This window comes from Sminthopsis crassicaudata, chromosome 2 (assembly GCF_048593235.1).
Source record: "Sminthopsis crassicaudata isolate SCR6 chromosome 2, ASM4859323v1, whole genome shotgun sequence".
Taxonomy (NCBI): Eukaryota; Metazoa; Chordata; class Mammalia; order Dasyuromorphia; family Dasyuridae; genus Sminthopsis; species Sminthopsis crassicaudata.
Window position 1 is genome coordinate 389,190,242 of NC_133618.1, and position 15,486 is coordinate 389,205,727.

Sequence of the window (15,486 nt, forward strand, 5' to 3'; positions counted from 1 at the left end):
TTTAAAATGCAAGCTGATATTATTAGCATTCCTATAGTACTTTAAGGTTTACAAAGTGATTTCCTTGCCCAACTAGTATTACCATCCCATTTTCCATGTGAAGAACTTTCCATTAAGAGGGCAAATGCTTTGCCCAGGCCACAGTAAATAGCCTTCAGGAATCAGACCCAAGCCTTCTGACTTTTCTGACTGTCACATCCAGTACTTGTCGAGAGTTCCTGTTTAGCATTCTTTTTTTTTTTTTTTTAAATTCATTTTTCCAAATTATCCCCTCCCTCCCTCCACTCCCTCCCCCCATGGCAGGTAATCCCATACATTTTACATGTGTTACAATATAACCTAGATACAATATATGTGTGTAAATACCATTTTCTTGTTGCACATTAATTATTAGCTTCCGAAGGTATAAGTAACCTGGGTAGATAGACAGTAGTGCTAACAATTTACATTCGCTTCCCAGTGTTCCTTCTCTGGGTATAGTTATTTCTGTCCATCATTGATCAACTGGAAGTGAGTTGGATCTTCTTTATGTTGAAGATTTCCACTTCCATCAGAATACATCCTCATACAGTATTGTTGTTGAAGTGTATAGTGATCATCTGGTTCTGCTCATTTCACTCAGCAACAGTTGATTTAAGTCTCTCCAAGCCTCTCTGTATTCCTCCTGCTGGTCATTTCTTACAGAGCAATAATATTCCATAACCTTCATATACCACAATTTACCCAATCATTCTCCAATTGATGGACATCCATTCAACTTCCAGTTTCTAGCTACAACAAAAAGAGCTGCCACAAACATTTTGGCACATACAGGTCCCTTTCCACTCTTTAGTATTTCTTTGGGATATAATCCCAATACCTGTTTAGCATTCTTAAACGAGCCGGCGTTCCACCTCTTCAAAAGGAAGTTATTATTATTTTTCTTACTATGTTAACTTGTATTTAAAACCAATTTAAAGACTTAAAAGAACTAAAGCACCATTTCCTTCATTATAAAGCAGCAGAAGCAATCACAGAGCTAGAATCATTTCCTTCGACGAAGAAAACTTTAGTTATATGCTGAAACAATTCGCAAAACAAGAAATATGAAAAATATTTACGAAACAAAATTAAATGCTGGGCAATATAGGAACTGCTTTTTTTTTTTTTTTTTTACGCCATTAAGATAAATTTTTACTTACTCTTTCGTGCCACTTGATGTCGCTGTCTACCACGGAATATCACTTCACTCCCTTTCAGGGTGTTGGGGGAAGGCTCTATATTGTAGTTAAGTGATGAAAGCAATGGCGGATGCTGCAGAATGAGACTGGAAGAAACGGACACACATTTTTACCTGTATTCCAAGATTTGAGTTATCCTTTGGAGTAAAGTGGTTTGCGATGGTGTTTTCCTGGGGAGGCGACTGTGGAGCGCAGCAGTTGCTGCTCTTCTTTCTGCTCCACACATCCTGGGAGGTGGGGAGCGGCCAGATCCATTATTCGGTGCCGGAAGAAGCGAAACACGGTACGTTTGTGGGGCGCATCGCTCAGGACTTGGGTCTGGAGGTCGGGGAGCTGGTGTCGAGGCTGTTCCGGATTGTGACCAAAGGACGCAGGGATTACTTGGAGGTAAATGTGCAGAACGGCATTTTATTTGTGAATTCTCCGATAGACCGGGAGGAGCTGTGTGGCCGAAACCCGGTTTGTAGCATCCACTTAGAGGTGATCGTAGACAAGCCACTGCAAATTTTTCATGTGGAGGTGGAGATCAAGGACATCAATGACAACCCTCCTATATTCCCAGTGAAGGAACAAAAACTATTTATTTCCGAATCCAGGTTAACTGATTCTAGGTTCCCTCTAGAGGGAGCCTCTGACTCAGATATTGGCTCTAATGCCTTACTAAGTTACAGGCTTAGCGCCAGTGATTACTTCACTCTAGAAATAAAATCAAAGAATGATCAAAGTAAATTGGTGGAACTAGTGCTTAAAAAGCCGCTAGACAGGGAGGAAATTCCTGAACACCACTTAATACTATCAGCCACAGATGGGGGCAAACCCGAACTCACGGGCACAGTGCAGCTGCTCATCACAGTCCTGGATGTGAACGATAATGCCCCCACTTTCGAACGATCAGAATACGAAGTGAAGATAATGGAAAATGCGGCTCCCGGAACCTTAGTGATCAGATTGAACGCCTCCGATGCTGACGAGGGCATCAATCGGGAGATTTTATACTCTTTCAATAGTCTCGCTCCTCCTGTGATTAAAGATAAGTTTCATATAAATCCAGATACAGGAGAAATTTCAATCCAAGGTCTTCTGGATTTTGAAGATGTTAATTCCTATGAAATTAGAGTGGATGCAACAGATAAAGGGAGTCCCCCAATTACTGGTCATTGCACGGTCCTGGTGGAAGTCTTGGACGCCAATGATAACATTCCCAACATCTCTATAACGTCGTTGTCCCTTCCTGTCAGAGAAGATGCTCCTCCTGGTACAGTGATTGCCTCAATCCGTGTGTCTGACCGAGACTCTGGACCCAATGGGCAGGTGACTTGCTCACTGTCATCCCTTGGGCCCTTCACGCTAGTGTCCACCTTCAGAAATTACTACTCGCTGGTGCTGGAGGGTTCTGTGGATCGCGAGAGCGTGCCGGCCTATGAGCTCGTGGTAACTGCGAAGGACGGCGGGAAGCCAGCGCTCTGGGCCACTGCCAGCGTGTCTGTGGCCATCGAAGACGTGAATGATAACGCGCCAGCCTTCGAGCAACCCGTGTATACTGTGTTTGTGAAAGAGAACAACCCGCCGGGCAGTCACATCTTCACAGTGTCCGCGTCGGATCCCGACGCGCAAGAGAACGCGCTGGTGTCTTACTCATTGGTGGAGAGAAGGGTTGGGGAGCGTCCACTGTCTAGTTATGTGTCCGTGCACTCGGAGAGCGGGAAAGTGTACGCCCTGCAGCCCCTAGACCACGAGGAGCTGGAGCTGCTGCAGTTCCAGGTGAGCGCCCGGGACGCGGGCTTCCCTCCTTTAGGTAGCAACGTCAGCCTGCAAGTGTTTGTTCTGGACGAAAACGACAATCCTCCCGTGGTACTGCCCCCTCACTCAGGGTCCGGAGCGGCTGGGGTCGCAGGAACTGAGTTGGTGTCCCAGTCGGTGACAGCGGGCCACGTCGTGGCCAAGGTCCGCGCAGTTGACGCGGATTCCGGCTACAATGCGTGGTTGTCTTATGAGTTGCAGCCTGAGTCGGGCGTCGGTCGCAACCCTTTTCGGGTGGGGCTGTACACTGGCGAGATCAGCCTAACACGGGCTCTGGAGGAATCTGATGGGCCGAGGCAGACGCTGCTGGTGCTGGTGAAAGATCATGGAGAACCAGCCCTGTCTACCACAGCCACCGTGCGTGTATCAGTGGTGGAGAATGGACAGACCTCAAAGACTTTTTCAGGAGCTTCCGGGATCTCGGCAAAGGTTGGCATGGGGAAAGAGCCTGCCTTGGTGGATGTGAATGTTTATTTGATCATCGCCATCTGCTCGGTGTCCAGCCTGTTGGTGCTGAGTCTACTGTTGTATGTGGCACTTCGGTGCTCCTCACCTCCACAGGCTTCCTATGGGCCCAGCAAGCCCACGTTGGTGTGCTCAAGTGAAATGGGGAGTTGGTCTTTTTCTCAGCAGCGGCGCCAGGTTTGCTCTGGAGAAGGGGCGGCCAAGAATGACCTCATGGCCTTCAGCCCTAACCTCCCTCCGTGTCCCGTTTCTGGAGAAAGAGGTCAGAAGCAGGAGGCTGGCCTGGATAGCTCAGGCAAGGTGGGTGATTATTGATTATACCTCTTTATTTTTGTTTAGATGGCAATTGTTATTTCCCTCAAGAAGTTCACCGATTGTGGTGACTCATTCCTCTTCCCTTCAAATTTTATTTTTCTCTCATCAAATCATGCCTTCCAACCTACTAAGATTTCAGAAATGCTCTTTTCCTCTTCCATTTTCTTCTCCATCTTCTCCTTTCTTCACATTCTTAAGTATGTCCCTTCTTGGGTCAAAAATTTCATTTATCTTTTACTTAGGTAACCCATTTCTATAGAATTCTTCTCTTGACTAGTTCTCATTACATCTCTCCACTTTAAAGAAACCTACATAATCATTTTGTGCCATATATATCCTTAGTGTGAGTTTTATCTTCTGCATATTTAAGTTCTTATTTTGATCGTTCTTGCATATATTTCATTTGTTGGATAAGTAAAATCATAGTGTTGATGATCATCTCTAAAGCTATCTAGTTTCTTCCATTTAATGGCATTGCATAGCCACTGGGAAAAACGATTTAGAAAACATAAAATTAATTGTCTATGCAATGACTTCTTAAACTTTTCCCCATTCACAGGGTCTTTTTGCTCAAGAAATTTTTGTGACCCTTGTTTCATAGTTGTATATAAAGTAAGTATACATATGAAACATTTACTGATAATAAATCATAATTTTGTGACTCCGACATTCAGTTATGAGACCCCTTATGGTGTTGTCACCCTCAATTTAAGAAGCTGGGTTTTATGCCAATGCTAGCTAGCATTTATATATCACATTAAAGTTTGAAAAATATTTGTTTTTATACTATTGTATTTTATCCTCCCAATCATTCTGAGAGGTGTTGTTTTTATTTCTATTTTATAAATGTGGAAAGTGAGGTTTGCTATCATGATTGCCATAATCTGTCAGTGAATCGAACTGATTGTTGTGGACTCTGAATTTATTAATACCCATAGACATACACACAGGGTGGTGTGAAAATATGTGTGAAATGTGTGAAAATGTGGTAAGGAGAAAAAGAGAGGCCAAAGATTTGCAAATTATATACAGCTTTTTCTTCCAAAAATAATTCATAAAACTAGATACAGTAAACACCCAAAACACCACCAAGATATAAAATCAACTACATTTTAACAGTCAGGAAAAAAAAATGGATGTGAGATAAAGAGATATAGATGGACAACAAGCATCTCCTAAAAGTGAAAAAGAAGTGAATATTATATTTCTTCAAGTGAAATGCAAATCACTTACTAATAGCAAACTTCCTATAATAGCAAAGACCTGTCCTTTCTACTCAAATATTTTACTGATGTTGCTGAATAAAAGTGAAACCTGAAACTTTCTCTGAAGAAACAAAGGTCAAAATTATATGGAGAGTGATGAAAAGGGGAATTTTGGGTATGAGTAGTCTGAAATATAAACAATGATAACTTCTGTAGAAGATTGAAGGATGTCATCAATGAGTTGATCAATGAGTATGAAAGTGTGCCAAGACTTGGTGTGTGCCAAGAGAAATGGATGACAGATAGATAGTCAGAGAGCAATATTGATATGCCTTAATTGTGGAGAAATCAAAGAAGGTCTCCAGCATGTTGGGCAGACCCTTTTTGACTAACTTGTGTGGAGAGGGATTGTAGCTGCAGAAAATGGGCAAACATTGACAGCCTTTTCTGTTATTGATGAAATCATAGATCCATTTAATTTTTGAGTTTGTGTTCTCTTGAGAGCCTGAACTCTTGATGATATGCCACATTTTGAGTGCAACGAAAATATGTTTCAAAGTTATTAAACGGCATTATTCAGTTATTATGATAGTTTGTCTAATGGGCAAAGGGATTTACCAAAGTACTCTCTCTAATACTTCACTATGGCAAAATTTGTAAATTTCTTATCAAAATAATAGAGTAGTTTACCATTTCCTTTTCTAACTCAGTTTACAGATGAGGAAACTGAGACAAACAAGGTTAAGAAATTTGCCCAAGGTCACACAACGAGTCTGAGGCCATCCATCTCTGAACTTGGGTCTTCTTGACTCCAGGCCTGACCTATTGTTGCACCATGTAGCTTCCCTTTGGAAATGTACATGGTCATTGTCTTAAAGTTATAGAATTAAAGCTGATAATCTGGACAATATAATTGTTGCTTCATTCTGTTCCCTTCGTTTTACATCATAACCATTCCCTTCACTTTACAGCAAACTCATATTCCATCATATTTATATACCATAATTTGTTAAGCCATTTTTAAATTTAAGTTTCTAGTTCCTTTAGACTAAGAAAGAGCTGCTATAATTATTTTTGTATATGTAGGCTTTTTTCCTTTTCCTTTGATTTTTTTTTTTTTTGGAATGAAGATTTAATAGTCATATTACTGGGTGAAAGGGTATGCAAAAAGCTATTTGTTGATAGTTCCAAATGGTTCCCCCAGAGTGGTGGGATCAGTTCATAACTCCACCCACAGTGCATTAGTATACCTTGTTTTTCACATCCCCTCTAATGTTTTTTTTTTTTTCCCCCAATCTGATAGATGTGAGGTGGTGCTACAGAGGTGGTTTTAGTTTCATTTCTCTTTATCAATCATGATTTAGAGCATTTAATGTAAATATTATTAATTTTGATCTTTTCTTCTCAAAAAGTACCAGTTCATGTTCTTTAACTATTGGGGAATAGCATTATTTTTTTTTCAAAAATAAATTTGACTCAATTTCTTATGAGAAATGCAGTCTTTATCAGGAAAACTCATGGTAAAAAGAATTTCCCCCAGTTTTCTGTTTTCTTTCTAATTTTAGCTGCATTGGTTTTGTTTGTGCAAAACCTTGTTAATTTCATACAATCTCAATTATCCATTACACTTCCCATGATTTTCTCTCTCTTGGTAATAAGCTGTTTTCTTATCCATAGTTCTGACAAATCAAAACCTCTGTGCTTCCCTAATTTGTTTATGATATCACTCTTTATGTTTAAACCATAAATCTATTTTGACTTTATCTCAGTATATGGTTTGAAACATTTCTTTATGCATAGTTTCTGCCAAACTGATTTCCAGTTTTCCTAGCAATTTTTGTCAAATAAGGAATTTGGGTTTATGAAACATGAGATCACTGTGATCATTTAGTAGGGTATATTGTGGACCTAATCTATTCACTTATCTACCACCCTATTTCTTGGCCAGTACACATTGTTTTGATGACTAACAATTTGTATTACAGTTTGAAACCAACTGCTAAGTGGTTTTCTTTCATTTTCACTGTCTTTCCCCAGCCCTTTGATATTCCTGACCAAAATTCACCTCTTTCAAGAAGCCTTTACTATTTCCATATGTAACTTCCCATCTCTTCCTCAGACCCCCAATAATAATTTGTCTTACTATCTCCAAGATGTGCTTTAAATTATAGCTTCATTTACTGCATATTATAATGATCCCGTAAATGCCATGCACACAGTGATTATGCTTTAAATCTCTTCATAATTGCTAACAGCAGTTTTAAGAAACCAGGTATTTAAGAAAAGTTAATAAAAGTGGATTTGTTAGTACTGTAACTAGGTCTCTTCTATGAAATATAAAGGACAAAAACCAATATTTTATCTGGATAAACTACTGGTTGCAAGATTTATTTCTTGGTTGTCACCTACCTTTGGGTATTATTCAAATGTTCTTTAATTTCTTCTCAATTTTATATTTTTAGTATCAAATTTCCAACACTACACTATTATGTGTACCTTTCTTCTTCAGACCTGAAACTTCAGATTTGGTTTTGATACATGTCCTGATTGCTATTTTAAAGATGATATTAAGGACTTTCTATTTCAGCTAGTTTGAATCCAGTGATATTTCCCCCCTATTCATTTGTGCTCTTATTCTTTTTGGTGTTTTGTAAATTTAATAATCTTTCATGGATATAATATTTGTTATCATTAAGATTTTTGAGGAGTAACTTTATTGGTCAGAATAGACAAATTTCACAGGAAGATTTATGATGACATTATTTATTGAAAAAAGTAGAAAATTTTATTGTTTTTAAAGGAAATTATTTCATTTAAATAGTTACATTTAAGTTGATACCTAATCTCTCTCTCTCTCTCTCTCTCTCTCTCTCTCTCTCTCTCTCTCTCATTCTCTTTCTCCTCCTTTTCCTTCCTTTGCTGCTCTTTCTCTTCTAACTCATCCTTCTTCTTTCTCTGCCTCATTAACTGAGATATTTTATTTCTGATAGTCAAGAGATGTTAACTATTTTTTCAGGCACATATATATTTGTACTGAGCATAGAGTGGATTATCAATAAACAAGTAATGGTTGGTAAGGATTATTATCCATTTGTCATGTTTTACATGCCTCTCAATTTTTCCCTAGTCTTTCTAATCCTTATCATTTTTAATTTGTATGGAAGAGGCGCAGCAAGGTATTGCAGTGCATAGAACACCAGTCCTGAAGTCAGGAGGACCTGAGTTCAAATCTGGTCTCAGACACTTAACACTTCCTGGCTGTGTGACCCTGGGCAAGTCACTTAACCCCAATTGCCTCAGGGGGAAATATATATATATATAATAATTTGGATGGAAGAAGTAATAATATTGGAAATACTGAAGATATGGAAACTTTTGTGATCACTAAATTTGAGTCTGTGAGACTTGGAATCTGTAATATATTTGAACTCATGATGTGATATCAGAAATATTATGTGTTGGCAGTTTATAGAAGTCATTAAACTTATTTCATCAGTCATTATGTTTTCTTCTTTCTTTAGAATGAATAAGGTTGGTAGCTCTGAAATAAGGGAGAAAACAAAATTTCACAACAGATACATGATACTATTGGATTTAACTTAATTTTTAACATTCATTAGGAAAAGAGAAATTTAGTTATAACATTCTTGATAAACAGTGATTATTTCAATAATAGATATAGGGGGATGGAGATAAAGGGGGGAAAAACTAGCTTAAATAAGTTACTGAAAATTAACAAGTAAGTGATTCATTAATTAGAACTATGTCTGTTTAATTTTTTTCTTGGTTCCCTAAGAAACTTAAGGAAGAACACAGACCTTAATCAATTTTTTGAAGGTTATGAATATCAAAGAGCAAAGAGATCCTGAGTAGTAGGGAATTAGATTTTGCCACAGTGTTAGGGAAGACTGTGTTAATAATTTTTTTGGGGTCATCTTCGGAACATTTTCTAGATCATCCAGAAACAACTTATCATTGTCTAAGAATCTGAAAACATTCATCTTTCCCCATAAGGCAATAAAGAAGTATTAGAATGATTATCAAAGTTCAATCTTCTGAAAGTATTTGCTGAATGCCTACTGCAAAAAATGTTATCTGCTAAATACAGAGAAGCATTCAAAAATTATTGACAAATGAAGTGATATATAGGATAAGTGGTATCAGATAAGGCTCATAAATAACAGAACAAAGGGATTACGAAATATATGGCCAAAAAGAAGTATAATGTGCTATAAGAATTCAGTGGAGACTGCATTTAAACTAGACCTTGAAGAATAAATAGGATTTGTGTAAGCAGAAATAAAGCAGAATTCTCCATAGAATGAAATCAGAATATAACTTTTTAAAAAAGAAAAAAATTGCAACCTGTGATATACCTGGGATAATTCAGTGAATCAAAGTCTTCTGTAAAGTAGTAGGAGCTATGGCTGGGAGAACAGGATGTTTAAGTTATAGCCCTAGAGATAACCAGGCAGCATATAGCATATGCATGACTTGAGTCCATGTTTTTCTGACTCCAATGTTGGCTCTGGGAATATTTTATTCATTGGAATTTATCTTCCCTCTCCAACACACTCTTTTTTCCTATCTTACCTATTACTGTTGAGGGTAACTCCATTTCTCAGACTTGCAATCTAAATGTCTTGCTTGATTCCACCCTCTTTCAGCACCAATTATCCAATTTGTTGATTTTGCCATCTTGATAGCTCTAGAATGTGCTACCTTTTCTTCTTTGACACTTCCAAACACTCTTGTTTGGGCTCTCATCACCTCATGGGTGTACAATTCCAATAGTCTACTTAATTGATTTGCCTTCCACATGTTTTTCTACTCATCCTACTCAACCTGGCAAAGTGATCTTCCTTAAGTGTAAGTCTGACCATGCCATCCTTAATAAGCTTCGATGGTTCCCTGCAGAATTGAGTATAAAATCTTTTACTTAGCTTGCAAAGCCCCTGATAAGTAGCCCCTATACTTGTTAGTCATTTCACAACTTACATAACCCTTCAGCCTTCCCCCCCCCCCCACCAAATACTCTGTCATTCACTGACATAGGCCTTCTTGATGCTCCTCAAAAAAGACATTTCATTTCTTGATACTCCACATTTTCCCTGGTTGAGTACAAGTGTGGAGTACCTTAAGTTTTACAAAGAGAGTTCCTGCCCGGCTAGCATTATATGTGAAAAAACCGACTTTGAGAAAGCAAGTGATTTGTTCACAGCCACAGTAAATAACCTTCAGGAATCAGACCCAAGCCTTCTCTTCTGAGTTTCCTATGTAGTCCTCTTCCCATAGATACCAGTGTTCCTGTTCAGAACTCTACAACTGGAAGTACAAAGCCCATTTTCTTTCCTTACAACACCAATTTATTTCTGAATATTTAAAACCAATTAAAAAAATATAAAAGAACCAAAGCACCATATCCTTCACCATTAAGCAACACAGTCACAATGACAGCATCCTTTTCATCTATGGAGAAGATTGCTGCTGTGCTGGAGCAGCTTACAAAACTCGAGAAATGAAAAATATTTTATGAAACACAATTGGACAAGATTTGAGTTTTGGTGTTTTTTTAAATACCGTAAAGAAAGATTGTAACTTACACACTGATGCCACATGATGTCGCTGTCGACCAGGGAATATCACTAAACCGTATCTTTTGAGTCTTGGAGGGAGGCTCTATTTTGTCGTTAAAAGATGCAAAGCAATGGCGGATGCTGCAGAATAAGACTGGAGGAATCGGACACACATTTTTACCTGTATTCCAATATTTGAGCTATCCTTTGGAATAAAGCGAAGAGTGTTTGCGATGTTGTTTTCCTGGGGAGGCGACTGTGGAGCCCAGCAGTTGCTGCTCTTCTTTCTGCTCCATACATTCTGGGAAGTGGGGAGCGGCCAGATTCATTATTCGGTCCCGGAAGAAGCGAAACACGGTACGTTTGTGGGACGCATCGCTCAGGACTTGGGTCTGGAGGTCGGGGAGCTGGTGTCGAGGATGTTCCGGATTGTGTCTAAGAGCCGCAGGGATTACTTGGAGGTAAATGTGCAGAACGGCATTTTATTTGTGAATTCTCGGGTAGACCGGGAGGAGCTGTGCGGCCGAAACCCGGTTTGTAGCATTCACCTGGAGGTGATCGTGGACAAGCCTCTGCAGGTTTTTCATGTGGAGGTGGAGATCAAGGACATCAATGACAACCCTCCTATATTCCCAGTGAAGGAACAAAAACTGTTTATTCCCGAATCCAGGCTGCCTGATTCAAGGTTTCCTCTAGAGGGAGCCTCTGACTCAGATACTGGCTTTAATGCCTTACTAAGTTATAGGCTTAGCGCCAGTGATTACTTCATTCTAGAAATAAAATCAAAGAATGATCAAAGTAAATTGGTGGAACTAGTGCTTAAAAAGCCGCTAGACAGGGAGGAAATTCCTGAACACCACTTAATACTATCAGCCACAGATGGGGGCAAACCCGAACTCACGGGCACAGTGCAGCTGCTCATCACAGTCCTGGATGTGAACGATAATGCCCCCACTTTCGAACGATCAGAATACGAAGTGAAGATAATGGAAAATGCGGCTCCCGGAACCTTAGTGATCAGATTGAACGCCTCCGATGCTGACGAGGGCATCAATCGGGAGATTTTATACTCTTTCAATAGTCTCGCTCCTCCTGTGATTAAAGATAAGTTTCATATAAATCCAAATACAGGAGAAATTTCAATCCAAGGTCTTCTGGATTTTGAAGATGTTAATTCCTATGAAATTAGAGTTGATGCAACAGACAAAGGAACTCCTTTATTTATTGGTCATTGCACGGTCCTGGTGGAAGTCTTGGACGCCAATGATAACATTCCCAACATCTCTATAACGTCATTGTCCCTTCCTGTCAGAGAAGATGCTCCTCCTGGTACAGTGATTGCCTCAATCCGTGTGTCTGACCGAGACTCTGGACCCAATGGGCAGGTGACTTGCTCACTGTCATCCCTTGGGCCCTTCACGCTAGTGTCCACCTTCAGAAATTACTACTCGCTGGTGCTGGAGGGTTCTGTGGATCGCGAGAGCGTGCCGGCCTATGAGCTCGTGGTAACTGCGAAGGACGGCGGGAAGCCAGCGCTCTGGGCCACTGCCAGCGTGTCTGTGGCCATCGAAGACGTGAATGATAACGCGCCAGCCTTCGAGCAACCCGTGTATACTGTGTTTGTGAAAGAGAACAACCCGCCGGGCAGTCACATCTTCACAGTGTCCGCGTCGGATCCCGACGCGCAAGAGAACGCGCTGGTGTCTTACTCATTGGTGGAGAGAAGGGTTGGGGAGCGTCCACTGTCTAGTTATGTGTCCGTGCACTCGGAGAGCGGGAAAGTGTACGCCCTGCAGCCCCTAGACCACGAGGAGCTGGAGCTGCTGCAGTTCCAGGTGAGCGCCCGGGACGCGGGCTTCCCTCCTTTAGGTAGCAACGTCAGCCTGCAAGTGTTTGTTCTGGACGAAAACGACAATCCTCCCGTGGTACTGCCCCCTCACTCAGGGTCCGGAGCGGCTGGGGTCGCAGGAACTGAGTTGGTGTCCCAGTCGGTGACAGCGGGCCACGTCGTGGCCAAGGTCCGCGCAGTTGACGCGGATTCCGGCTACAATGCGTGGTTGTCTTATGAGTTGCAGCCTGAGTCGGGCGTCGGTCGCAACCCTTTTCGGGTGGGGCTGTACACTGGCGAGATCAGCCTAACACGGGCTCTGGAGGAATCTGATGGGCCGAGGCAGACGCTGCTGGTGCTGGTGAAAGATCATGGAGAACCAGCCCTGTCTACCACAGCCACCGTGCGTGTATCAGTGGTGGAGAATGGACAGACCTCAAAGACTTTTTCAGGAGCTTCCGGGATCTCGGCAAAGGTTGGCATGGGGAAAGAGCCTGCCTTGGTGGATGTGAATGTTTATTTGATCATCGCCATCTGCTCGGTGTCCAGCCTGTTGGTGCTGAGTCTACTGTTGTATGTGGCACTTCGGTGCTCCTCACCTCCACAGGCTTCCTATGGGCCCAGCAAGCCCACGTTGGTGTGCTCAAGTGAAATGGGGAGTTGGTCTTTTTCTCAGCAGCGGCGCCAGGTTTGCTCTGGAGAAGGGGCGGCCAAGAATGACCTCATGGCCTTCAGCCCTAACCTCCCTCCGTGTCCCGTTTCTGGAGAAAGAGGTCAGAAGCAGGAGGCTGGCCTGGATAGCTCAGGCAAGGTGGGTGATTATTGATTATACCTCTTTATTTTTGTTTAGATGGCAATTGTTATTTCCCTCAAGAAGTTCACCGATTGTGGTGACTCATTCCTCTTCCCTTCAAATTTTATTTTTCTCTCATCAAATCATGCCTTCCAACCTACTAAGATTTCAGAAATGCTCTTTTCCTCTTCCATTTTCTTCTCCATCTTCTCCTTTCTTCACATTCTTAAGTATGTCCCTTCTTGGGTCAAAAATTTCATTTATCTTTTACTTAGGTAACCCATTTCTATAGAATTCTTCTCTTGACTAGTTCTCATTACATCTCTCCACTTTAAAGAAACTTACATAATCATTTTGTGCCATATATATCCTTAGTGTGAGTTTTATCTTCTGCATATTTAAGTTCTTATTTTGATCGTTCTTGCATATATTTCATTTGTTGGATAAGTAAAATCATAGTGTTGATGATCATCTCTAAAGCTATCTAGTTTCTTCCATTTAATGGCATTGCATAGCCACTGGGAAAAACGATTTAGAAAACATAAAATTAATTGTCTATGCAATGACTTCTTAAACTTTTCCCCATTCACAGGGTCTTTTTGCTCAAGAAATTTTTGTGACCCTTGTTTCATAGTTGTATATAAAGTAAGTATACATATGAAACATTTACTGATAATAAATCATAATTTATAATAAATCATCCGACATTCAGTTATGAGACCCCTTATGGTGTTGTCACCCTCAATTTAAGAAGCTGGGTTTTATGCCAATGCTAGCTAGCATTTATATATCACATTAAAGTTTGAAAAATATTTGTTTTTATACTATTGTATTTTATCCTCCCAATCATTCTGAGAGGTGTTGTTTTTATTTCTATTTTATAAATGTGGAAAGTGAGGTTTGCTATCATGATTGCCATAATCTGTCAGTGAATCAAACTGATTGTTGTGGACTCTGAATTTATTAATACCCATAGACATACACACAGGGTAGCATATATGTGTGAAAATGTGGTAAGGAGAAAAAGAGAGGCCAAAGATTTGCAAATTATATACAGCTTTTTCTTCCAAAAATAATTCATAAAACTAGATACAGTAAACACCCAAAACACCACCAAGATATAAAATCAACTACATTTTAACAGTCAGGAAAAAAAAAATGGATGTGAGATAAAGAGATATAGATGGAGAACAAGCATCTCCTAAAAGTGAAAAAGAAGTGAATATTATATTTCTTCAAGTGAAATGCAAATCACTTACTAATAGCAAACTTCCTATAATAGCAAAGACCTGTCCTTTCTACTCAAATATTTTACTGATGTTGCTGAATAAAAGTGAAACCTGAAACTTTCTCTGAAGAAACAAAGGTCAAAATTATATGGAGAGTGATGAAAAGGGGAATTTTGGGTATGAGTAGTCTGAAATATAAACAATGATAACTTCTGTAGAAGATTGAAGGATGTCATCAATGAGTTGATCAATGAGTATGAAAGTGTGCCAAGACTTGGTGTGTGCCAAGAGAAATGGATGACAGATAGATAGTCAGAGAGCAATATTGATATGCCTTAATTGTGGAGAAATCAAAGAAGGTCTCCAGCATGTTGGGCAGACCCTTTTTGACTAACTTGTGTGGAGAGGGATTGTAGCTGCAGAAAATGGGCAAACATTGACAGCCTTTTCTGTTATTGATGAAATCATAGATCCATTTAATTTTTGAGTTTGTGTTCTCTTGAGAGCCTGAACTCTTGATGATATGCCACATTTTGAGTGCAACAAAAATATGTTTCAAAGTTATTAAATGGCATTATTCAGTTATTATGATAGTTTGTCTAATGGGCAAAGGGATTTACCAAAGTACTCTCTCTAATACTTCACTATGGCAAAATTTGTAAATTTCTTATCAAAATAATAGAGTAGTTTACCATTTCCTTTTCTAACTCAGTTTACAGATGAGGAAACTGAGACAAACAAGGTTAAGAAATTTGCCCAAGGTCACACAACGAGTCTGAGGCCATCCATCTCTGAACTTGGGTCTTCTTGACTCCAGGCCTGACCTATTGTTGCACCATGTAGCTTCCCTTTGGAAATGTACATGGTCATTGTCTTAAAGTTATAGAATTAAAGCTGATAATCTGGACAATATAATTGTTGCTTCATTCTGTTCCCTTCGTTTTACATCATAACCATTCCCTTCACTTTACAGCAAACTCATATTCCATCATATTTATATACCATAATTTGTTAAGCCATTTTTAAATTTAAGTTTCTAGTTCCTTTAGACTAAG

At 39.9% G+C, this 15,486-nt stretch overlaps 2 protein-coding genes across 2 annotated transcripts; both read left to right on the top strand.

The window, feature by feature from the left end:
• The first annotated feature begins 1,379 nt into the window (after nt 1-1,379).
• Nucleotides 1,380-4,655, top strand: LOC141556805 (protocadherin alpha-8-like). Its single transcript, XM_074291592.1, has one exon. It carries the CDS (start codon nt 1,380-1,382, stop codon nt 3,798-3,800), a length of 2,421 nt encoding a protein of 806 aa, XP_074147693.1. The 3' UTR covers nt 3,801-4,655.
• Nucleotides 4,656-10,569: 5,914 nt separating this feature from the next.
• LOC141556807 (protocadherin alpha-8-like) lies at nt 10,570-13,499 on the top strand. Its single transcript, XM_074291593.1, has one exon. The coding sequence runs from the start codon at nt 10,815-10,817 to the stop codon at nt 13,233-13,235; it is 2,421 nt and encodes an 806-aa protein (XP_074147694.1). The 5' UTR covers nt 10,570-10,814; the 3' UTR covers nt 13,236-13,499.
• Nucleotides 13,500-15,486: the final 1,987 nt, after the last annotated feature.

Excerpts from the sequence above, each read along its gene's own strand:
- LOC141556805 (XM_074291592.1), top strand. The coding sequence starts at position 1,380 with ATGGTGTTTTCCTGGGGAGGCGACTGTGGAGCGCAGCAGTTGCTGCTC.
- LOC141556807 (XM_074291593.1), top strand. The coding sequence starts at position 10,815 with ATGTTGTTTTCCTGGGGAGGCGACTGTGGAGCCCAGCAGTTGCTGCTC.